The sequence below is a fragment of the Zonotrichia leucophrys genome, chromosome Z (genome assembly GCF_028769735.1).
Source record: "Zonotrichia leucophrys gambelii isolate GWCS_2022_RI chromosome Z, RI_Zleu_2.0, whole genome shotgun sequence".
Classification (NCBI taxonomy): Eukaryota; Metazoa; Chordata; class Aves; order Passeriformes; family Passerellidae; genus Zonotrichia; species Zonotrichia leucophrys.
This window is the reverse complement of record NC_088200.1, coordinates 34,332,416-34,357,215: the sequence shown is the minus strand read 5'-3', so window position 1 is coordinate 34,357,215 and position 24,800 is coordinate 34,332,416. Positions and strand designations below refer to the sequence as shown.

The 24,800-nt window shown below is 35.4% G+C and overlaps 1 protein-coding gene across 1 annotated transcript in view; it reads left to right on the top strand.

Moving 5' to 3' along the window:
• The window catches only part of TENT2 (terminal nucleotidyltransferase 2), a 41,356-nt gene that overhangs the window by 1,616 nt on the left and 14,940 nt on the right, over positions 1 to 24,800 (top strand). Inside the window, exons 2-12 of the mRNA XM_064736280.1 lie at positions 112 to 303; positions 912 to 1,037; positions 2,282 to 2,537; positions 3,505 to 3,619; positions 3,741 to 3,832; positions 4,604 to 4,670; positions 9,725 to 9,794; positions 12,324 to 12,400; positions 15,568 to 15,696; positions 17,801 to 17,844; positions 23,652 to 23,788. Coding sequence (XP_064592350.1) covers positions 149 to 303; positions 912 to 1,037; positions 2,282 to 2,537; positions 3,505 to 3,619; positions 3,741 to 3,832; positions 4,604 to 4,670; positions 9,725 to 9,794; positions 12,324 to 12,400; positions 15,568 to 15,696; positions 17,801 to 17,844; positions 23,652 to 23,788 — 1,268 coding nt within the window. The 5' untranslated portion in view covers positions 112 to 148. The remainder of the gene's footprint in view (positions 1 to 111; positions 304 to 911; positions 1,038 to 2,281; positions 2,538 to 3,504; positions 3,620 to 3,740; positions 3,833 to 4,603; positions 4,671 to 9,724; positions 9,795 to 12,323; positions 12,401 to 15,567; positions 15,697 to 17,800; positions 17,845 to 23,651; positions 23,789 to 24,800) is intronic.

The following is a 24,800-nucleotide window of genomic DNA, read 5'->3' as shown; positions in this document are numbered from 1 at the left end:
CTAGCTTACTTGAATTTTTAAACCAAGAGCTTAAAAGGTAACTGATATTTCTTTTTGCTTAATTTCAATTTCTTTTCTTCTCCTTTTTTTTTTTTTTTTTTTTTTTTTTAGATAAAAGGATACATGTTCACTTCAAGTAGAAAGGAGCATGTTCCCAAATTCTTCCAACTTGGGTCGTCCACCCTTTCCTCCAAAATATCAACAACAGAGTACTTTCTTCACTAAACTTCCTCTAAATATGCCTCCTACTCTTCTGTCTCACCAGCAAATTGTCGTTCGTCCGTTTCATCTTCACAGTGCAGTGTAAGTGCAGTAAGGTTTGCTAGAAGGGGTTGGGTCTGAAAGAAATATTTCTCTTTGTGGAGGATAGTTTTCACCGTTTGTAACATTGAACTGCCCGGAACTTCACAAAATGTGAAGATGTCATGCATATAAAAAAGAGCTGTATAATTTCTCTTATGGACCTGCAATTCTATATGCTTGCCTGCGATGCATAATGCATGAGATGTAAAGGCACTGATTAGAGTTGTTAATCCACAGGTCAGTTTTGAAGATCTTCAATTGTATTTGTTTATTAAGGAGAGCAGGGAGGAGATGAGGAGGAAATGTTTATTCTTGGGTTTGTATTTGAAGACACTGTAGTGTTGTTTAGGGTTTTGAATTTAAAAGTTCCTTATGTGAATTTGTTTGCTTACCCCTTCTTACACATTTGCTGCCAAGAATGAACATTTCCTGTTTTTAATGAAGTACATATTATAAACTCAAATATATCTTCATGTTGAATAGAAAAGAAAGATGTATTCCTTCTAAAAAATACCCAAGTGACAGGACTTGTAGAATTTAGTATTCAGTTAACAACTACCAATCCATAAAAAGTATCTTGGTTATCTTATGGATGTTTTGGACTGCAGTCTTTCTGGAGCTCTTTTGAGTGGGAATTATGAAACTACTCCAGCTGTTACACTGCAACCAGTGACTTATGGAAGTGTTAGTCCAGTGTCTACACCAGATGCCCTGACGTCATTTCAAGGAAGAAAGTAAGTTCTTTTACGTATGTGACCAATATTGGTTGTAATGTACCCATTGTGAAGCTCGTCTGGTATCAATTTCTTAGGCAGTTTTGAGTTATGTTAGAAATTGCAATACTGAATACTTTTTTCTTTTTGATGGAAACAGGCCATGTATTGGTGCTTTAAAGCATTGTACCTGTTTGCGAATCTTAGTACTCAGAAGTGGCTTCCTGTACCTAGTTTTCTCTTCTACCATCTGTAGCCTTGCAGAAGTGATTTAAGTGATTTATTGTAATACTGCAGTGAATTGTGGTCTGTGTGGGTTTGACTTTAAGCTGCTTTGTGTCTATGAATGTTCTTTTATTGTTAATTTTTCAAGTTAAACATGAGAGTGCACCCTCAATGTTTTATGGGAATTGTCATGTTTTCTCGATAACACATTACATGTTTTTCCTAATTTTTTTTTAACTATGTGATATATTATTTTTCAAACACAAGGTGTTAAATTCAAGCATGTGTAAGTTCTTTTTTTTAAAGAGGATTTTATGGAAAACTAGTTTTTGTAGGTTGTTTTTTTTATTAACTTGAATTTACATTACTACCTTTGTTATTTTAGTTACCACAGAAAGGGAGATTTTACATAAATGAAGGGTTTAATTATCTTTTAATGCTTCAGAAAAAGCCAGTTCTCTTTATTAGTTCAGGTATACTAGTCGATACATGTTTCTAGTAATTGTTGGAATCAGCTGATTGGAAGGAAGTTCTCTGTAGTGTATCTTCAGTACTATCTCCTGAATGCTATTTCGCTATCAAATCTAACATGAAAAAATAAGCACAGTCAAATATAAGCTATTAAGTTATAGTTGACTATGTAATTATCCCTGGACTAAGGAAGCTCATGGTTTTATGCTGCATACATTTTTTCCTCTTGAGCAGTCTGTTCTATGACAAGCTATGCTATGTTGGGAGATTTGTAGTCAGCTTAAACAAACTTGTCATTTGGGTTTCAGTTGGTTCAGTGCAGAAGCTTGCCTTAAAGAATTGCATCAATCCAGTTCTCGGGTTGCTTTATTTCTCCTTTTTTATGTTCTCTTTTCCTATTCCAGGGTTGTTTCACATAGTACCTAGGATGGGCACACCTGTTCTGTAGCATACTTGGGCTTAGTGAAGTAGTTATGTCATTAAGTGTTAGTATTTGAACTTTGTAGAAACTCTTTTAATCATAAGTTGGAGCTTGTGAACTAGAGAAATTACGCAGTGTCTCTCTCTAGGAGACGAAGTCAAGGGAGTGTTCCAGATGACGCCAAACGGCGGCGGATTCATTCACACGATTCTGATACAGCTGTAGTTAACCAAGCAGTGCCTTTGCCAAAAGAACATAGACTCTCCTTCCCAGCATCAGTTTCAGTTCAGTCTCCAGTGGTGCATGCGAGTGGCTCATCAGGTTTAATTGGATGTGTCCCTCCTTTGCAAGATACTTTGTTTCCAGATCCTACAGAAACCCGGCTCCCTGCTGCCAAGGACGAGGTAATGGCTTTCTCTGCTTGTGCTTTTCTTCTGTCTTTTGAGTATGAGGTGATTTTGAGAATCTAGAGGTACTGTAGGAGACCACAAACATTTCTACCAGTGTTTTTGACAGTATCATGGGATATCTATTGGTAAGCTGCCATTAGAAGGAGTATCAATAAGTGTGGCTGCCACTGTTGTTCTGTATCACCTCCTTGTCTGTGCTTGGGCTTGAAGCATTTATGTGGTGGCAGGGGAAGTCAGGGTACTGTTTCTTTGTAAAACCCCACTGTAGTAATATGAGAGAAGCCCATTCTGAATAGATGCAGTATTTGGCCCGTAAAGATGTTTGCTCCCTCTTTTCAAGAAAGTATAACAGTTACTGTCATAGCTGTTCTGGAATATAGAAGAGAATGGAATGGAGTTTAGAACTGCTTCTTGTTCTGCACACACATGACAGAAGGGTTTTGGGTTTTTTAGTTAAATATGCGTGTTGATTATAGAATGTAACAATGTGGGAAAGGAAAACAGTCAGTACCTCCTTCCAACAAAGATCTGACTTCTTAATAAGTTTATATGGGATAAAAAAGAAAGCTAATTTAAATGAGGTTTTTTAATGATATTTTTCTCCCTATTACTGGTAAGCAAACTGTTGACATTGAAGTCAGCAGCAAATGTCTTAGGTCATTCATTACTTATTCCCTGAAATACTGCATATACTGATGATGCAAAAATTATTTTCTCTGGTTTGCTATTTTATAACAAATGGAACAAATTTCAATTTAAAAAATTAGCAGAAATGTTTTAAACGAACTATTAATTGTGAATTCAAATGCAGTAAAACTCTAGACAGTGGAGTTGGTCATGTGAAATGGTGCTGAGTTTTGCATTAAAAAAACCCAGCCTTCTGTGTTTCATGTAATTGCATCTGTGACAAGAAAGAATGTTCACTTAGCTGTGTCTTTACTTTTTGTATGTGTGTGTTCAGTTAAGTAAACAGATTTTGGAGTTGTTTCAAGCATGTCGACAACAGGCCATTGATTTGGACAGAAAAGAGCTTTGCAGAGCAGAACTCCAGAGAGAAATTCAGCTAATTTTTCCACGTATGTTTTGAATCTAATTACTTTATATCAGTTTGCATGTTCTTCAAGTTTGTGATTCTTCCTTCCTCTCAAAATGTAATATGTCACATCATGTTTATTTTTTGTTACTCTTCTATTACAGAGAGCAGACTTTTTTTGGTTGGGTCCTCACTAAATGGATTTGGCACTCGTACTAGTGATGGTGATTTGTGCCTGGTGATTAAAGAAGAGCCAGTAAGTAATTTAAAACACACGTAGTTAAAACAATGTCTGGTTTTATGTATGTGCTGTTAAAAGGCTGGATCCCGAAATGACGAAATGGTAAAATCTTTTTGATTTAATAACATAGTTTTGCACTCATAATAGCCACAAGCTTTGAACCCATTAATGTGCAGATAAGAATTAAACCCTATCAACCTAACAAAACCTGTTTTTAAAGCTTTACCTTCAATTCATAAGTGCAGAAATACAGCAAAAGGGAAGCAGAATGCCTAGAATGGTGAAGAAAACTGTTTAGAGAGCTCTTTTAGGTGCAGAAACAATTTCTAATAAGTAAAGTTCCTTTTTACTTAGATTCATAGCTCCCAATTTTAGTGATCAGGCATAAAAATGTATTTAGTTTCTTAAACGATTTTAGTGAGAAAAAATGTTATGAGTAGAAATTAGATAAATGGAAAGGATATCTGAAAGAAATTTAAGTAGACCATAATCTTGAAAGAATTTAAGCATAATTTAAAGGGAAAAAGAGGGTATTTTTGTGCAAATGGGCTAGGTTTTCATCTAGGTCTATGATTTTTGAATGTCTGTTAATCACTTTGCATATTATGGATTGTTCTGTCTGGCATTTACTGTTATAAATGTGTCTGTAGGCTGTAGAATGTGTTAGTGTACTTGTTTATGTATTATTCTGAGAACAAATTTCATTTTAAAACCAAAGCATGCTTACTTTGAATATTTAAATAAGAGATACCAAAATTTTTCATTAATTTTAATACCATATTTCAGGTGAATCAGAAGACTGAAGCAAGACGTATACTCAGCTTAGTCCAAAAACTCTTCAGTACTAAACTTTGTAAGTTATCATCTAAAGTGAGGTAGTAAGATTATTGGCAGTTCTGGAAGAAGTGTTGGTGCTCAGTTGTAACTAATGTATGTAATTGCATCTTGTCTAGGTTCTAATCTGGGTTCTAATCTGGGTTCTTTCTGGGAAACCTCTGTTAGTGAACTCTTGCTAATATCTTAGATTGCAGTGTCTTCCTGGGAAAAATACTCCTAAGAATTTGTTAAATAAGATGTCACTCACAGTAGACTGTGTAGAATTGATTTTTTTCTTTGGAGAAGTAATTAACTTATGTGCCTAATGAAGAAAGTAATAAATGTTGACAGTACCAGCACATACAGATAAAACATACCAATTCATATTTTCTTTAGCTCATTGTTTAGACTCTCTTCAGAATAAGAATTCACATGGGTAGATCTTGACTTAAATGTGAAAGCCTTTTACTCCAAAGAGGCTTTTCTATCTTCCTTTGAATTATAAAATACTCTAACATTTACTGGTATCAATGACTTTATCATCTTGCTTCCCAGAATTATGGTATATTCTTTGATGCTGTAGTGATGTTTTGAACAGTCCTGCAGTGCTAAAAGGAACTAACCATAAGTTTAAATGCAGACTTCAAAATTTCTTCATTGGGAAGCATGCATGCATGCACAGATTTTAACAGCTCCCACGGAAAAATGACTTGATACATCTATTACTGAATAGATATCTGATATTAAATGCTTATTACTACTGATTATTGACATTTGCGTAAGTCTGAAAATTAATCTGGGTTTGTCTGTGGTGCAGCTCTCTCTGTCTATGGTGCAGTGCTTTCTGATAGTACTGTGATAACATAGGTGTGGTTTCAGGGTTCAAGAAGCTTCTAAATGAGCAGTCTTTTCCAAGAGCTCTTGTTCTGAGACAAAGGCTTAGACAAAATCAGGTTTGTTTACCTGTATTGGAAGGTATGATAGCCCTGTGCAAGTGATCCTCAAGTGATTTGTGCCTTTGCCCGTTTTTGATTTTGTAATTCTCTGATACCTTGCAAGTGCATTTGGTCAGCTTAATTTAATCAAAATATTCTATGGAAGGTAAGACAGTACAAAGCACTGCTGAGATTACCACTCCTGTCAGGCACCCTTAGTTGTGGTATGTAGTTCTCTTACATCATCTCTTCAGAATCTTAACATCACTGTGACATTAATTCCTATTTGTAGCAGTCTGTCCTGTGTCTGTGTGTGGATGTTATGTGAATAGAACTAACGGACGAAGGTTGGTTAAAAATGTTCAAAACCAAAAGGCTTTGGCACATGGGTCTTTACACCTAGATTTAGCTAATTTAGAAGCTATAGCTGAGTTATGCCAAGGTTAAGTTGTTCTGGAACAGGAGGTGTCCTGGTTTCAGGTGAGATAGTTAATTTCTTCTCAGTATCTGATGCAGTGCTGTGGTTTGGATTTAATATGAGAATAATGTTGGTAACACACTGAAGTTTTACTTGTTCTCAGTAGTGCTTACTATAAATCAAGGAGAGCCTGTCTACCTAAAATGTATGAAGCTGCTTCTGGTAATTATTTTCAAATTTTTGCTGCCCTGTTAGCATGTATGATACTACCCTATAATTTTAAGCTAATACCTCTCTGGCAATATTGGTTAAGTATTTCTTTCTTTCTTTTGTAGAAGAGAGACTGCAGCATGTTCTTAAACAAGTGTGTGAGCACTCATAAAACTTACTGTTGCTTCACAGGAGAGAATGGAAATAAACATAGTGTGGGCCAAACATTAAAGCTAGAAAAGTGTATGCCAAGATGTAAGAGAAACAACAATAGGGAGAAAATATAAAATGCTATTTAGAATAAGTTCTTGCTCTGTTTTTTTTTTTTGGAAGAGTTGAAGGACAAAAATAAATAAGGAGGCTGGCATAGGTAAAGTGTAAGATTTTTTTTAACCTTTTTCCAGATCACTTTGGTTCAGCAACTTGGGAGAAGTTTTTTCTATCTTTGCCTCTTACAATATCTCCTTTTTTGTTCTTGCTGTCTGCAGTGTTCCTGTGCATTCCAATATAAGGACAGTAAAAGTGTGATTCTGTGCTTATTTCACCTTAATTCTATGATGGATAAATGAAGAAACATTCCAAGTGCAAATTATATCAGTCCCTTTCACAATTTGTTTTGTTTTCAGAACTTGAAGTGCCATGTCTTTTATCCTTTGTATGGAGTTGAATGTGATTATTAGATTAGGAGGTTTGGGAAGTGGATTCAAAATTTGTATAAACTCTAGCTTTTTTCAGGTTTGTAAAAGGTAACAAATCTGAGCAAGGAGTTTTAGTCCATCAGATTCTAAGTCTTATAGCAGAGGCTTTTCTGTGTTGTCATTCTGCATCTTGAATACCACCTGAAATAAAATGTCTTCTGGTTTTGAATAGTCTAATAACAGAGAAAAGTGGGAAAAAGCTTCTGATATTTTATTCATTGTTTTTGTGTATATCTAAACCGCTGAGAGTTAATGATTCCCCATTTCAGATTCATCCATATGGGATTCATTTGAAGAACACCGTAATAGTATTAGGTTTACAAGTATTTATTATCTGCATAAATAGCCAAGAGCTCATTTTCCCTTAGATTTACAAAGAGGTACAGTAGCATTGAGACTAGGGTATCAGAGTGGAATCTGCCTAATGGTGGTCTAGTGGGAATGTGTAACAGATGGGGCAAGCACATGAGTTTGAACTCAGTTGAATGCCTTTGAAGAACTGTGCAGATCATGGAGTGAATTCCAAAAAATCAGCAGTTACTTCATCCCGTGGTGGGTTGTACCTTCCTAGATTCTTCATTAATGTGGATTCAGACTTGTGTGTTTCTCCTTCTGTGGTATAACCAAATCAATAAGAGCAGGCTTTGTGCCCAGGATGTCAAAGATCTTTTTGGCATATGCCAAGTTTGGGATTAATATTCTGTTCAGTTGCTTGATCTTTCATTATGTAAAAGAAGAGAGGGAATTAAGCTCTTCAGTCTGAAATTCTGCATGAATAAGTTATATATGAAGCAATGCTTAGTCTTCTTTGAAGCCACTTAGATTCTTTTTTGCTGAGCTGAAGTGGTGTTCATGACCTTTCCATAGACATGGCTAAAACTGTGGAGCAGCTATACAGATTTCTTTTCATGTATTTTAGTGTAGCATCTCTGGTCATAGCTTTCGTGATCACATAGTCAGTTTACTAAGGTTCTTACTCCACCCTCAAGGATTTCACATCCTGTATTTGTGACTGTTTCTTCCCCTGTATATATGTGTAAGGTACAATATAGATTCTGCTAACAGCATCATTGGTCTGAGCCAAGAAAGAAGATACTGGCAGGAAGTTACTGCTTCTAGCTTCTTCTTACCTCTTCTGTCTTCTTCCTCGGTTTCTACCACCCTGTGAAGCAGATTGGGATTATGTTTTGGGATGTATCTTTTTTTCTTAGCCAGCTAATTTGACACGAGCATCCATCAGGTGTAGGGAGGCATTTGCAGACAAGGATGTGTTTGGAAGTGTGTTGTCCCTAGAATGAGTTCAGTTAACCTCTGAAGAGCTTCAGGAAGTGTCAAAGTGAGGAAAGTTGAATTGGTGTGTCTACCATTGCCTACTATGTGTTAGTGCATTGGGAATCTTTGTCATAAATTTATTAGTGAATAGAGAGAAGACAGAGAGCTCTGCATGCTTTAGACTCTTGCTTTAAAAATATTCTGCGATGCTGGACGACAGATGCCTGGATGTGTCGGAAGGTGCAGCTAGAAAGAGAGGATGCTTGTGTTGATTTAGCAGGCAGTGAGGATGAATTGAATTTGTTCATTTAAGATTCTCTCTTTAACATCAGTAAATTAGTAAGATTGTCTTTTATTCTGTGTGCCAGTCTGTGTGTTGCTTAGGTTTGTGTGATGCATTAAAATCCAGATAAAAGATTGCCTCAGGTCAAATCTGTCTGAACATGCATATCCACAAAACAGTTTCAGAAAGTCTCAAAAAAAGATATGTTTTAATTGAGTATTGCACAGATTTTGTTCCACCAAATCTGAATTTATCATCCAAAAGTAACGGAGATTATGCTGGCTGTTTAGCTGATAGAAGTACCTTGTTGTTTTTTCTGGAGGGAAAGAAAAAATCATTTTATTCAAGGTTATTTTTAGCCTGTATTACTTGTACTGTGCATGCTTATTTATGCTAATCTGAGGTTAATTTATAAAAACAATGGGAAGATATATGATGTTGGATATGGACAAATTCAAGTGGTCCTAGATTTGGCAACAGAAGTAATTACTAAAATCACAGCTTTTGACCAAATTCATACCATACAACCTACAGGCTCTACCTTTCTTTCTTCTTTGCTGCTTTCTTGGTCACAATATTCGTTCAGGATTATAGGAAGCTACTGAATATAGGCTGAGGTACCACGAAATCTAGGGAATTCATGACAGTATGGCTGATGCAATAGCTTTGGGGAGCTACATGTGGAGGGTGCATTTGGTAGCATACTGTGTAGATAATCATCTGATAATCATCATCAATGTGGATTTATTGCATGTCCTATCACTATTAAAACATAATGCAGATAAAGCTTACCCCATCTTTGATAGAAAGCGTTATCATGTTTTCAGTAGCATTTCTTGGTATGCTGTTTATAATTCAAATGAACAGTTTTCAGAACAAGTTTTGAGCCTATCATTAGCCCATCCTGATTGGATATGTTCCTTCTCCTTTATTTTTGTATCTTAATTATAACAATTCAGGATTTGTATTACAAGTACTGTTCCATGCAAGCATTGTAGTACTGCATTCCTTATGTTAAAATTTCTGGAATATATTTCCCTCAGTCTTTATGTTCTGTTTACTTCTTCTCTAATGTTTAGTGTGGGGGGTGTTCCACCTGCTTTCATGGGTTGTTTTTTTGCTACAGTTGCTAAAGGTTACTTAGTTTTGTACAATCCTCCTGACTTTAATAAGCTGCTATTTGCTATACATCAGTCGATTACATTCTATTACAGGATCTTCTGTTAAGATCTGCATCTTGCATGAAATTTAATTGCATATTTTTCTCCCTTTCAGCAAGCTACATTGAGCGACCTCAGCTGATCAGAGCAAAAGTGCCAATAGTAAAATTCAGGGATAAAGTCAGGCAAGTATTCTGTTCAGCCTAATCTTTTAGACTTTGACATGGGAAAGCATTCTATGTGTGCACTGCCCTTACAAGGAGTCCCACCATTTTATGTGTTTATTTGTGTGGTGCTGTAAGTTGTTATGACAGGTTTGTGGAGCTAGCATGCAGTGGCAGTCGGCTTATTGCCTTGATGGTCTGAATCACCTCTATGGTTGAGATACTGTTTAGTTCCTGTGATGTGAATTAGAAGCAGTGTATCACATATAGTGGACTCCAAGTTAACAAATAGTTTGACAGAAAAACAGTGGTAGGAAGAAAACTGTTGTGAAATATAATTTTGCTTGCTGTGCAGACATAACTGTTGAGCTATACAAAGAACACTGAAACAAACTAGTTTGTGGTGATATTTTCTTGTATTCATTGTATATTCATTATGAAAGCATGAGAATAATTTAGTGCATTGCACTAGGACAAATAATGATGTCTTTCTTATTGTGTGTGATTAAAGTGACAGGAGAAAGTCACGCAAATGCTGAAATATATTGACAATCTGAGTAATGTTAATTGGCTTAGTTTTGTAACACTGTTATTTATCAGTTTCCTATAGTGACATAATTTCATCCTTCTTTGTAAATTGGGCTTTGAACAATGTAGCTCTCTTAGCCTGTCTATACAGTTTTAAAATTTTGTAACCCTGTCTCTGTCTTGTAAGAACAAATAAGCATGCTTCTCTGGCCTCTCCCTATGAAAGCATATCACAACATGTTTTTATCACAGTGTAACTTTATCATGGCTAGGTTCCTGCCCTGATAAAACTAAATCTTTCATGTTTACAGTTTGAACTAAACTATATCACCAGTTTTAGCTTTTGTTTCTTCTGAGATTATACACACTTGTTGGAGTTTTCACTTTACACTTTTTTCTTCATTTACACCCAGTCCCATATTTACTTGAGTGTAATTGCCTACCTTCTTTTAAAAATTGGAATGTTTTTTACTTTCTCTCTAACAGTAGAGAAGGTTGTTTCTTTCATGCTTCCTGGAAGTATGGTACTTGTCAAGCTAAAATTTGGGTTATTTGGATTAGCTACATATAGCAATGGTAGTTTTCATACATAAATGAAATTATACATTCCTGGTCCAAATATTGAATGAGTTATGGGATTATAGCAAGAGTATTTTTTTTCCCAATTTAAATTGAGAAAATAAAGTTTTTTAAAAAGAGACCTTTAGTATGGAACAGATAGAAGTGATTGTGTGAGGAGACTGAAGTCTTTTTGTAAGCACTGATTTCAAAAAATAAGTCATGATAATTGTATACCTTACAGATAGGATTTATGGAACTCTTTATTTTCCACTAAATCAAAGTGTGATCTTCTCAGACAAGAAGCAGCACATTATGTTTTTGCAGAGTAAACAGCAATATAGTTCGCCATCTGATTTTCCATCTTCCACATTGCTTTTGTGGAAGAGGAGTGACAGTGAATGTCATCATTTTGGGTTGGGATTTTTTTTTTGTTGTAGTTAATTTTTGTTTTGTTGTCTGTCTTTACAGTTATCTTACTCTTACATAACCTGTCACCACCATGTTTTGTCTTTTCATTTAAGCATTTGTCTCTTTCTAGTCTTTTAGCAGTCTCTGGTCTTTTGTAGACTAAGATGTACAAAAAATGCATATGCATGCATTTTTTCACAGAGGTCTTGAAAAATTGATTGGATATCCTGTACATAGGGCACTAGGCCTGTCTTTGCCAAAATTGAAACCAAACGTTACAAGCTTCCTGTAAAAGCTGATTTTTTGTTAGGAGTTTTTTTAAGATGCTGGGGGAAGGTGGTTGAATTTGATGGGTGTTATCTCTGTATCTGGAGATGAACATTCTAATTTGTTACCAATAACTGAAATATGTATGTATTTCATATATAACTGAAAATGGCTGTTTCCCCTTACTTTGATTCAGTGAATGAGGAAGCATTCAGTTTGTATTTGTTCTCTTTTATAACCTTTAAACTTGAAGGTTTATAGTGTTGTAAAAATAAGAGAAGATCAACTGCACTTAAAGACCTGCCATATTTTTTTTGGTATTCTTTCCCAGGAAATTATTCTAATGCTGGTTCTGCTTCCCGACAAACCTTTGATCTTACCTTCTGATCTCTTCCAGTTCTCTTTCTCAGTTCATCCTAAACTAACACCCCAGAGAATCCTTCCTGGTATCAAAAGTTTTCTGTAACAAATAATGTATTGCAAGTGTAGGTGGAGAAAGCTTTGGTAAAAAATTAAAAAAGATATCCTAAGTAGTCCTAAAGTCTAAATTTATATCTACATGTATTCTTCATTTAAAACAACAATAACATATTTATAACAAAGGAGTTCAAGTCTTCAAGTGGCTTAGGTGCTATAAACAAAACTAAATCACGGCATTTAAAACTCTGAAGAAAGTTTCTATGGCTTTATATTAAAATTACTTTTCTCTATATCTGTCATAAAGTAGGTAGTAAACAATCAGAAATTAAATACCATGATGCTTCATTTTTTTTTTCTCCCTAATAGCAATGTGGATTTCGACTTGAATGTAAACAATGTGATAGGTATAAGAAATACATTCCTTCTGAGAACCTATGCATTCAGTAAGTTTTTATTGTATTTTCTTATTTCTTTAAACTTTGCTTTTAGAGTTTGTATTTTGATATTGATATTTTATGAAAATTTAATAAGTACTATATATATAATTACCTATTTAGCTACATTAAGTGGCTTTAAGATAAGTCCTTCTTGCTCATTGTAAATACATGGAGAAAACAGCTGTATGTTTTTAACTAAATATTATAATATTCAGAAGGTAAAAAAGATTTTTCATATTCAGGTCCATATATCTACTACAAGGCCTACTTCAGGTATCCTGCAGATAATAAGATCATTATAATAATGGTTATCTAGTGGTATAATCTCCAGCTTCTTTTATTTCCTTACAGCCAAAGGCAGTATGGATGGCTGATAGCAGCTATGTCTATTTGCTGTTGCAGAGTCTTTGCTTGGAAAATCCAAAATACTGCTTCAGTATTTATACTAATCCCGAATCAAAATTGGTTTGTGTCTGCTCAGGAGTTTGCATTTTAGGGAGAGATTGTGAAAGAGCCTTGTGAAAGGAAGGTAATAACAACAGCTCTCTTAGTGGTAAACTAAGAGTTTCTTTCTCAGCATTGCAATGTCATTTGTCAGATAAGTACATAAAGAAGTGTGCCTCAGCCTTTTTCTTCTAGGCCATTTGCATTTATTCCTTTACCCTCTTCTTCAGTTCTTGCATAAAGGAATTTCTTTCTATTTAGGGTAGGCAGTTACCAATAGAAGCTGCCTTCACTAGTTTTTACTAATATTTCAGTCAAACTAGTTTGTGTTCCACATTCATGTTACTAGGAGAGTCTACAACTTGTCCTGGATCAGTTGGTTAACTAATTCCTTCATACGTTCAAGAAAGTCTAGAGCTGGGAAAGGATTTGCTTCCAAGTGCTAATAATATTAGGAAGTAATCATTGAGCAGTCACTTCATGAAGTCTAATGTTGATATACTTGTTTGTAACTTCTGTCACAGATTGTTTTTGTCAGAAAATCACTGCAGGGCAGGCAAGTCCAGATGGGAAAAGAGCGGTGGAAGCAGTCCTAGTATCGCACCTTCTCTTCTGTTCTGCTGTGGTGCTCACTTTTATAAGGCCAGCAAAGTTAACTTCGTGTTTCCTGGTGAAGGCAAATAATATTTCTTGAGATCAAAGAGTGAGTTAATAGCAAAGGGAGACCTGTGATTGAAAACATTGTCTTCTCAATGTTCTGGACCTTCCTAAATATCATACCGCATATACCTTGTCTGTCTTGTCTTCCTTAGGCCAGAAAACGCACGTGACATAGGGCACACAAAACTTAATGGAAGCTTTTATCAGACTGTCTCCATACTTTTTATAAGTCATATGAGCAGGGATAGATAGCCTTATATGTATTATCCTGCTCACTTAAATGTGTAGTTGAAGGTCCATGTGTAGTTTAAGGTCTTCAACCTGAACAGGGGAAAAAATTATCAAATTACCTTTAATGTGGAAGATGTATTTGTCTGTTTTCCATTGGAGAACGAATTAGATGCTCAGGCAAACAAGGGACTATCTTAGTGAACATGATAAAAAAGCTAAAACTCAAAAGATTTCTGTGGATGCTCTTCTGTCTGTTTTGAAGTTAACTCTTCAGTGTGGGTGCATGAGTGCTCTAGAAAAATCGAGGATGATAAGGCAAGCTGACACAAAACATCCACAGGAAATGTAGGTAGATTAGGCAGAGCTAGAAGGCAAAGTCTATGCTGTTGTGTTACCAGGAGTTTGTTGAAGGGGGCATGTCTGTGATTAATCAGCAGTTTTTGCTAGATATTTTTCAGTTAGTGGAGGCTGGACTTTTTAGCTTTGTGCAAATAATATTACTGAGCATTTTCTTGAGAGGTGGCTTGTACTGAACTATCAGACAAAGTTTACTGCCATATTGTACACTTACTTTGTCATATACTAGTTACATGCACCAGCAGACAGAATTTAATATCTCAAAACGAGGTCAACTAAAAAAGATCTTTTCTGCTGTGACACAAAATAGCGATGTTTGAAACTGGAACCTATTTGCATTTTTCTCTCATGGAAAAATTCTATTCCAATTAATGCATCTTCATGTGGTATCTGTACAGTACTTTTTTGGCATCTCATAATTGGTGTACTAAGTTATATTTTTTGCTTAACCACTGGTGAGCAATGTCAGGAATAAGGTGATTGGTGTTAAGGAGTTTGGTTGTTTCCAAAAGATGTTCCAGATGTAGTAGTACATAAATTCTGAGAAGAGTACCAGTTACATGAGCATGTGTTCTGAGCCACTCTAAATATGCTGTGAGAAAATCATGCTTGATAGTTTTACAGAATAACAGAGAGCGCCCCAACTGATGCAGTTGTAGGATGTCTTTTGTTCTCATGTCCTGATAAGCAGAATACAAAATCTTTGTATGATGATGTCAGGTTAGAAAAAGCACTCCAGAATGTATAAGCTTTTTTTGATTATCTGCTTCTGCATACCTGCAAATAATAAACTATTCTGCAGAGTCCCAGGAGTTTGTGGTGGGTGGTGTTCACCTACATAGATTAATACTTCAATTAGAAGGTTATCTATATTCACCAGAAATTCAAAAGATCATACATGGCATATGGCTGTATATATGTTTTTCCTCATGAAATGCATATATATTAATTTAAAGACATATTGTATCTAACATGTCATCTGCATGAAAAGCTATTGAGGACAAGGCAAATTTAAAATTTATGTTGGTATACAGGGATTACTGCTGTCATGTATCCTGATGTAAACTTAAGAATCAACTGTATCCTTCAACTACAGTAATTCTTTTCCCTGCTTTCAAAGTTTTTATAGCCTAAATTAAAAAATAACATAGGGTCTGTCCTGGCAGCAAATTTTTTCAGGGGAAATTGGTACAATGAACTGGAGAGTCCTTAGAAGTAGAAAGATGCTTTGCAAATTTCCTAGTATACCTCTTGTGGTGTGTCTGCGGATTTTACTACTCAAAAGGCTGTTTGCAAATGCAAGTACTATATTTTTATAGGATGGATAGTAATTGGAGAATTCTGTAAGTAAATTCTATTAAATGCCTGCAGAATGTAACCTTAGAATAGAAAACTATCATGTTGATCAAGTAAGAGCAAATGTTGATTAATTGCTGTCTAGGTAAATGTACTTTTTTGAGATGTGTTTATTTTACTTGCAGTTGAGAATCGAGTTCGTCCATTAGTACTTGTTATTAAGAAGTGGGCAAGTTTTCATGAGATAAATGATGCCAGTCGTGGTACTTTAAACAGCTATAGTCTTGTGTTGATGGTTTTGCACTATTTACAGAGTAAGTATTTTTTACGTGTTTAAACTGTCCCTTTTAAGTTCGTATTGATGTAGTTTTCCCTGTTGAATGAAGTAAAACAAGTATCTCCTACACAGAAATACTTTGAAGTAAAGTGAATTTTACGCCATTTCTTTAGTGTTACATTTGTCTTTAACAAGTGGACCTGCTCTTTGGAGACAAAATTACCACCTTTAAAGAGGTTTGGAAAAAAAATGTACCTGGAGGACACTGTGTAGCTATAAAATAAACTCAAGTACTACTTCACAAAAATGCTTAAGTAGTCATCTGTAGTCATCTCTGGCAGCTGCCACAGCTCTCTATGAAGGAGGAAAAAAGGGTTCAAATAATCATTTTCATGCAAAGCTGTGATCAGTCAGCTGTCTTGGGAAGATCAGCAGTCCAGAAACCAAAGAGGAGCCTTCTACCTGTGCTTCCTCAGCCTTTTCTGTGGGGGAAAAAAAGCATGAAAAAAAAAGACCCTGAGGTGTGGCCCTGTACACTGTACATGCATCTAAGCATCAGATTTTTAGGTTCTGATGTATTATTCATGCAGATTTTAAGCTTTTTTCTCCTGCTATATGCATGTGATGTTCCTGAAAATAGCCTGTGTCCTAGAATTTCTAATAGTATTTTTGTTGATACTGTGGAGAGAAAAAAATAATACCTTTCTTTTGCACTAGTGTTCCTGCCTTTGCTAGGCAAATTTATTTTCTATACTTATTTCCATATTCGTATACTTATGTGGATGTCTTTGGACCCAAGTTTAGTGTGGCTTGAGTTTATTTTGTAGATACATCAGTATCTTGTACATGAACTTCTTCCAGATAATATGTCTGATTAAGTTGAACAGTGAGAAAAGCAAACTCATAGGGCAAATGCTAGTAGTAAGTGGTAATTTTTCCCCTCCCATCCATCCTCTTGCATACACACCTAGATACTACACCTTGATTGTTTGCTCAGATTTTGTTGCCTTTTAATTTAGTGTGGTAGAGAACTGGAAAGTATCCAAGATGGTGTAGAAACATGAACACTCACAAACAAAAATGTTATTGAAACAACTGTGGTAATTTTCTTAGCAGTCCTGGTAGTATATTCTACTCTTTGAAGATACTCCAAGCACATTCTAAGAATTTTGCTATTCTGATTCTTAGACCCTATGGAAAAAGGATTCTGTGACATCTCTTCGCCTGTAAGACCTTATAAAAGAGTGAACAAAGTCCTGAGTCCAAGACCAAGAGTTTGTTATTTTCCATAGTGAATATTGCGGACCAATTTCTTAAACCATGCTGAAGACATAATGTTAAAGCCTTAGTTTGAGGAGTGCTCTGACAGTTCTATAGCTGCTTGAGTAGGATGTAATTACTTTGGGATTTTGATTCATCTATAGGACCACCTAATCTGACTGATTTTTTTTTTAATGTATCTAATTTATATAGTTCAATAGAAGCACTCTCAATCCATGGTTTTCATAAAAGTAACCAATATTTAGATAATTTTGTGTTTGTTAGTGTTGTTAATGATGGCATGATCTTCATAACATATTTGCCATTTAGCAGACCAGCTAATACTATTAGGCTGTATTTGTGTATTTTGTGGGAATTTTGCTGGCAATGCCTACTAAGTGTGTTAAGCATTTTTAATAGGTTACATTGGGAGACTCATTATGTAATACTTGGCAGCTGAAAAATGCATTCTTCTGCAGTAACTGTAGAATTGTATTAGATGTAAGGAAAAAAGATGAATGAAGCTCTAATTTTTCATTTAGGGAATCTAGATGATTTTCCCATAGCTATGAATTCTGAATATGAACTTCAGAAATAAAGCTATACCCACCTGTTATAGAATTTTTCATGCCTTTTGCATATAGTAAGTATCTTGGTAAGACCTTTCATTAGCTGAATAAAAGTCCTATTGTACTGTACAGTACTAAATATAGTAATAGAAATGTTTGCCAAATAACTTAATTTTATGAAATGCATGAAAGTGAAGTTATTGTTAAATTTTATAAGATAGAATTTCAATGCAACTCTTTGGTGTAGTTAATATGCTATTGCTTCCATGTGAATTACATGAATCACAGCAATTTTGACCTTTTTTTTTATAGCCTTACCTGAACCCATCCTTCCATCCCTCCAAAAAAATTACCCAGTAAGTGTTACTTATGGATTTACTACATCATATATGTGTGTGACCCTGCTTATCTAAATATATGAATTCTTAACTATCTCTAATTGGATTAAGTTGAGTTAACAGTTCCAGTAGATCAGGTCATTGATATGCCAGACCTAGGTGTGAAAAAGATTATTTGCTACTTTTGATAATTTCTTTAATGAAAATTGTTATGTATGGGAAGATCTGACACACAGTTAGAAGAAAGTGCTAATGAAAACCACTTACCGAGTTCTCTTTATCCTGGCCTAGAAATGTGTCAGCTGTAACTTTCTGGTTCCTGTATCGTAATGTGTTTAGTGCCTTTTCATTCAGCTCTGTTGCTTCAGAATTCCATACCTTCCAACAGCTCTTGAGTTGCCTGATATTTCCATGTGTAGAAAGTGAGCGATACATGGTTTACTAAGGAAACTTGAGACATCACAACATTTGACTTCAATCCAAAAAGAAAGCACTTTTTTGGAACTTTGCTATTGTAGTCAGGTCATACTTTGTTCATTTCTGGAAAGGTCAATGAATCAGTATGTTTTGGTCCCTCCAGAATTAGGAGTGTTATAGTGAGATTTAATCTAAGAAAAATTATTTAGAAGAAAAAACTGCCCTCCTAAATATTTACCTGTGCACAGAAGTGCTGTTGCTGAATAATTCTATGCTGTAATTTATTTACAAATAAATGCTCTAACGGGAAATATTTAATGGTGCTGAACATCAGGGAGAAAATACTGTGGTGTTGGCCATTTTGGGTAATTGAGATGATTGAGATGCAAAAGAAAGAATTGGGCAATAATTCACTGCAGTTTTATTTATGCGTTGTAAATCTGCATAAGGGGTACCTGTGCTATATTTTTATGGTCTTTATATTTTCCTGTCATTTTTTATGGTATTCTATACTGTCTAGTTTCTTCATTGGGAGTGCTGAAGAGCTTTTGAAGCTATCTTTCTTTTCTTGTATCCTTAGCTTTATCTGATAGGTTTTTGAATTGCTAGATTTGCTAATTACATTTCCTTCGAGTTTTTGTGCTGTAGTGTTCTAAGTTTTGTGCAGCATGTTATTTAGAGAAAAGTGTTTAGAACTGGCAACTTTTGACTCTTCTGTATTTATAATGCAGATATTTATATTTGTTGTGTTCAAACTTTGTGGAGACCTTCAGAATACTATACAAGTATTTATGCCTTCAGTCATTAAAGCAAATGTAGACGGTACCTTAAGCTAAAAAATCTAATTAATCTAAATGCAAAGTTTTATCTTGTGTTGTGTGAAAATGGTAAATTACTTGCAGGTGAGCACTGCTGTAAGAACTGCATTTTTGCCCTTTTCTGATATAGATTATCCTTGGTTTTGTTGTTCTTATTTGGAGAATGGATGAAATATGCTAGAATTGCTAACAAGATTAGAAGAATATTTTATGCATGCTTACTGCAAACCAAATTGCAAGTATGTTTTTGTTCTACTGTCTCCATTAGGAGTATAATTAAATGTTTAAAAATTATGAAACTTGAAATTTCTGAATACTGATATTTCAGAGGAATTTAAAGTGAAAAATACAGTAAAACAATTTTGGTCTCGTGGCTTGCAGTAATAATTAAAGAGCACAGGCAAATTTCAGTGTCAAAAGAAACCATATATTTTTCTTAGGGTTGTAGCTGGTCAGAGTTGTGTCTGTATACAAAAACTATACAAACATACTACATCTTCCCTATGTACATCTACCCACAATTTTTCAAAATCAAAATCTGCAGCCTGAAAATACTTCCATGACATGGAGGAAACTGCTTGTCTTAAATTGTTGGTACCATATAGGAGAGACATGCTTACATTGGGGAGGAAACAAAAGACAGATTCTGTGCCCCATGAATCCCTGCTACAAATGTGAAGGGTAAGAAGTCGTGGAAAGCCACCAGATTTGCCCACTTTTGTATTCTGTTGTTGTGGGGGAGTTTCCAGCTGGCACCAAGCTGATATGTTTTGCAGCCACTAGTTTAAAGGGAGTATCAGACCACATCAAAGGCAGGGTTGTATTCTGGGGCTTCCCATGCCCCCTAGCCAGGTAAGGTAGATGACAATAGCCCACCAAGTGCATTCATCAGTTTTGAAGTTTGAATAGTATGTGCTTCCATGTCAGTACTTCACGGATAATCTCTAGAGAACCTGTGGTGGATTAAGCCATTGTGGCTGGTGAACGTGGCTGTCACTGGCACTCACAAGGAAACTTGTGCCTGACTCACCACTGTTTCAAGACGTCTGGTGTTTTAATTGAAGTCAAGATGAAATTGGGTTTCCATGAGTGCTCTGAATGGTGAACTTCAAGGGCTCTAGCATGAGCACATTTTTGTTTCTGCTGCTTCAGCTTCATGTCATGTCTTGCAAAGGGTGGGGCAGAAGGTAGGATGGTCTTTAACATGAGTCAGCCCTTGGAAAGACGCAGTTTGCTTCACACTGAGTTGCACTTTTAAAAGATTTAAATATGAGTTAAGTACTTGTTTATAGGACTGGGGAAAAGAATATTTTAAGTGTGTTAAGACATTATGCTGATGTAACTATTAAATTTTTTTCAACAAAGGATCTTGTACATTCAGAGTTAAACTCACTATGCATCAAAATACTCAAATATAAATCTTACTTTGATATACACTTTTGTTCCTTTCCGGTGTGTAAGGTGGAATGAGTTTATTTAAAAGCATTATGTAGCTTGAACATGAAGCATGTTGCTGAATACTGGTATTTCTTGAGAAATCAGCCAATCAAAGTAAAAATTAGAGATCCAGCAAAAAAGGCAAAAAACTTTCAGGTCTCTCTTCTGTGATATCTTAAAATAATGGAGAGCTCATTTGTATTTGTTGCTCAGTCAGATCCTGAATCTAATTTCTGTCTCTTAAGACAGCTTGAGGCAAAGACACAGTAAGTAAAATAGGGACTAGTTTTTAATAGAAGCTGAATCTTTTTCCTTCTAGAGCAAGTTAAGGAAAGAAAATGTACTTCCAAGGGTGTTTCGTAATTACATTTTTTTAGCAGCCTCACCTATGTGCAGAATCTGTAAGCCATACCTTATTTTGTTTGTGTAGTTATTCCCCGAGTCCCTCTAGTGGGAAGGAAAATACTGTTATCCTTGTTTTACAGCAGGTGGATGGAGATGAGTTGAAGCTATGGGATTATCATGGGTTGTCTGTGGCAAAGCAGAAAAAAAATATCTAGGTATCCCTTAGCTTGTCTTGTAGTGAACCTCTTGTTCACTACACATAGAGTGATTCCTTTGTTAAGAAATGACCTTAAATTACATTGTTGGTAATTGAATTATTGAATAATGGTATATCTTGACAGAAGCCGTCACTAAATATTGCCAATTTTAAATAGCAATTAATTTGGTTTTACGTGTAGAATTTTCTAATATGGTAATAGCAACTTAAATAACAAATTTTCTGTATTTCAGAAAGGTGAAACACTTGGTTTTGCCTTCTCTGTGGGGTAATCAGCAGCCCACTATGCGCAAAAAATAAACGTACTAACAGTATCACAAACATGTGATTAATACATTGCTTTTGTTTCCCTTAATAAGTCTTATTTTCTTCCAGAAAAGTCCAATCAGTTATGCCTTCTATTTTGCAACACTCAGTTGTCTTTTTAAGAGCATTTTTTATAGTGACATATCCACTAAATCAAGTGGAAATGAGAATTACTTACATGTGTCTCGTAAACTAGGTTGTTGGGGGTTTCAATAGTTAGCTGCTATAGCCTGTAGCCTGTATTTTTACTAATGCATGTGTCTAGAATAATATGCGTGTATTTGCTTGAAAGCAAAAGCCTTTATGATTGAGAAAATATTTGATTTGCCTGATATCTTATTGTTTACCAGTAAAAAAATAGCTTAGTTTTATGAAAAAAATAATAAAATAAAGCCTAACTTTTTAGCTGTAGAGGCTATCAACCTCACTGTGGTGGCAGAAGTCTCTTGCAATTGAGAGGTTCTCAGGCAATTCAATATTCAAAGTTTTAAAAAATTAATCTTGTCTTCCTTTTCTACTGCCTCCAAACACTTACTCGTCATAGTAGACATCTGTTGTAATTTCATTGCACTTCTGTTTTGTATTTTCCTAGGTCAGTGGCCCATTTTCTTCTTCCTTTCCCCTCCTCCCTTGTGTGTTTCTTTTTCAACTGGTATACTGCTAATTCTAAATTCAATTTTTCTGACTCTTCCTGAGTTTTCTGTGGGGATGGGCAAGGAATGACTTTCACTGTAGTATCTTTCTGATTAACTTTCGGGTTAAAACTGGATTTACTATGTGGCATTGGAACAACTGCTCTTTCTAGGTCTTTGTATACTGCATATCTGCTTTTTATGTCTGTGTTGCCATTGTTTTGGTGTCTTCTGATGAACTAGAAACTGTTAAATTCTGAGCTTTGTGAACTAAAATAATGTTTTACATATAACATTTTTATCATCTGAGATCAACCGTTGAAATTTTTATATCTCTAGAAAAGTGGCTTTTTTTCCCCAAAATGTATTGCGCAAGGTTCCAGGAAGTTTTGCTGGAGCTGACAGAAAGAAGATGGGAGTCTCAGACTTTCCAGTCCTACTGGTTTTGTCACTTAACAGTACTTTTCTCAGAGGAAGTAGTGTCAGCTGTGGACATGGAAATAATACTACACTATGTAGTGCTTCTAGTGCTATTCTAGTACTATAAAGTTTGAATCACGCCTGATACTACTCTTAAAAATAAAAACTGAATGGGTGGGGAGGGGAAAGAAGATATAGTAATGAGTGAACAGGTTCCTAAATTTAAATAAATGTGTGTCTTTATCTGATTGTAATATTTGCTTCTGTGTACCTTGAGTTCATTTTCAGTAAAACACACAACATTGCTGTAAAATGGTGTTAAAACCAGGTATCAGCAAGTTATAAAAATTGTTCCTGTAGCAAGAGGAGATATGTTTACTTCTATGTTCCCCAGTCTATCACAAGAACCTAAAGGATGCACTGAACACTGAAACAGCAGGGCAGTTCTAAAACCATGTATATTCAGTCCTCTATGTATTCCTTTTTAAGCTGGCAATGGTGCCTTCTTTTTATAGCAAACCTGATTTTTTCTTACCCCATCATACTCACCCTCTTCCCCTACAGAAAAGCATGCTTCAGCTGAAATGCAGCATTCTGTGTATTCACGTGTTTTGTATAACTTCATTGATGGGTGGGGTTTTTTTGTTGGTTGTTGGGTTTTTGGGGGGTTTTTGGAGTTTTTTTGTGGTTTTTTTTAATTTCTTGGCTAGAGGAAGTCATACCTGCAGTCTTTATGTTTATTTTGTGAGTGGGTGCAGGTTCATTTATATGCAGTTTTAAACTTGGTGCTTGGGAGCAATGGTAGGCCTTCCTCTGGGTTATTTCTGTACTTCAGTTAAGCTATGGGAAATTGACAGTAGGTGCATTAATCACCTATGTATTTCTCAGCTGAACTGTAGTCAGCTCAGTGCAGGCTCAGCTTTTGCTTTGTGGTTTTAAATGCAAGTCTAGTTCAAAGATTCTCCCATGTTAAAATTCTTTATCTTGTATGCTCCTGTGCAAGATAATTCTACCTGAGTTCAGTGGGAGTAACTAGTATTCAGTGGGGCAGAAGAGGAATAGTCCTTGGCTTGTCCTTGATCTTATAGTAAGCAAATAATAGGCAGCTTTCTTATTGTGGAAAGTACATGTATCTGGGTTAAGGCTATCTCTGTGTATATGTACGTATATATATATATATGTATGTGTATATATATATATATATATATATACACTCTGATTTTATTTTGACAGGAATGTTTTGATCCTACTATGCAGTTGCAATTTGTTCATCAAGCGCCACGTACCATTCCTCCTTACGTCTCAAAAAATGGATCAAGCCTTGGAGATTTGCTAATAGGCTTCTTCAAATATTATGCCAGAGAATTTGAGTAAGTAATAAGATTATTTTAGTGGTTTAGAAGATGTGAAACTTTGATTCCTTCTATTCAATATAGCAACACTTTATAACACTTGAAAGAAAGAAAAGCAACAATGCAAGAGGGGTAACTGAGAGAGAGGAAGGCTATGAATGGAAAGGCTAAATGACAGTAGGAATGCCAGTAAATTGTCTGATATCTTCTACTTAGCTACACATTCTTTCTTGTAAAATAGTTCCCAAAAGTTAGAGAGCTTTGTCCTTTTAAAATTGCTGGGGTTTGTTATACTGTTACACTATTCTATAACTGCCTATTCATGTGTGAGATCTGTTCTTAGTTGTCATTTACGGCATCAACTGTGATATTAATTATTTGGACCTTGAGGGCTGTGCTTGTCTTTTGTCACACTTGAGTCAATGGAGGTAACTGGCCAGGTGGCTCCTTACTTTGACCAGAATATAGATCTGTACAGGCTTCACCTAGTGAAGAATTCTCTCATGTATAGTTGTTTCACTCACATTATTGCTTTGCTAGAATCTGAGTTCAGTTTTGGCATCTGGACTTCCTTATATAAAAGGAGAGGCTTAAGTTGTGAGGACATCTGAAGAAGCCTTAAATTACATCTGTTTTGCCAAATTGTTACCCATGTACTTCTGAATTTCTTAGAAAAAATGCTTGTTCCTATAAAATATCAAAGATCTCAGTCAGCTTAAAGATCTTCTAAATAACATCTGAGGCAATTGTTTCATGCATGTTGCTGTCCTGCTTATGTGCATCATAGGAGAACAAAACAGACAATTGGATATGCATAATTTTGGAAGTGTTCATAATTTACTTTAATATAAGAAGTGAAAGATTATAAAATCATGAAAGCATTTCTGGGGTGTGCATCACATGTAAAATATGTAAACTAAATCCCTATGGCCTGTAGTAATGCATGAACCAGCTGCATTTTGTGCATGCTTAAGTCTGAAAGATTTTCATGTAAGAAATTTTCTTTCAATGATCTCTGCAGATAAGAGAA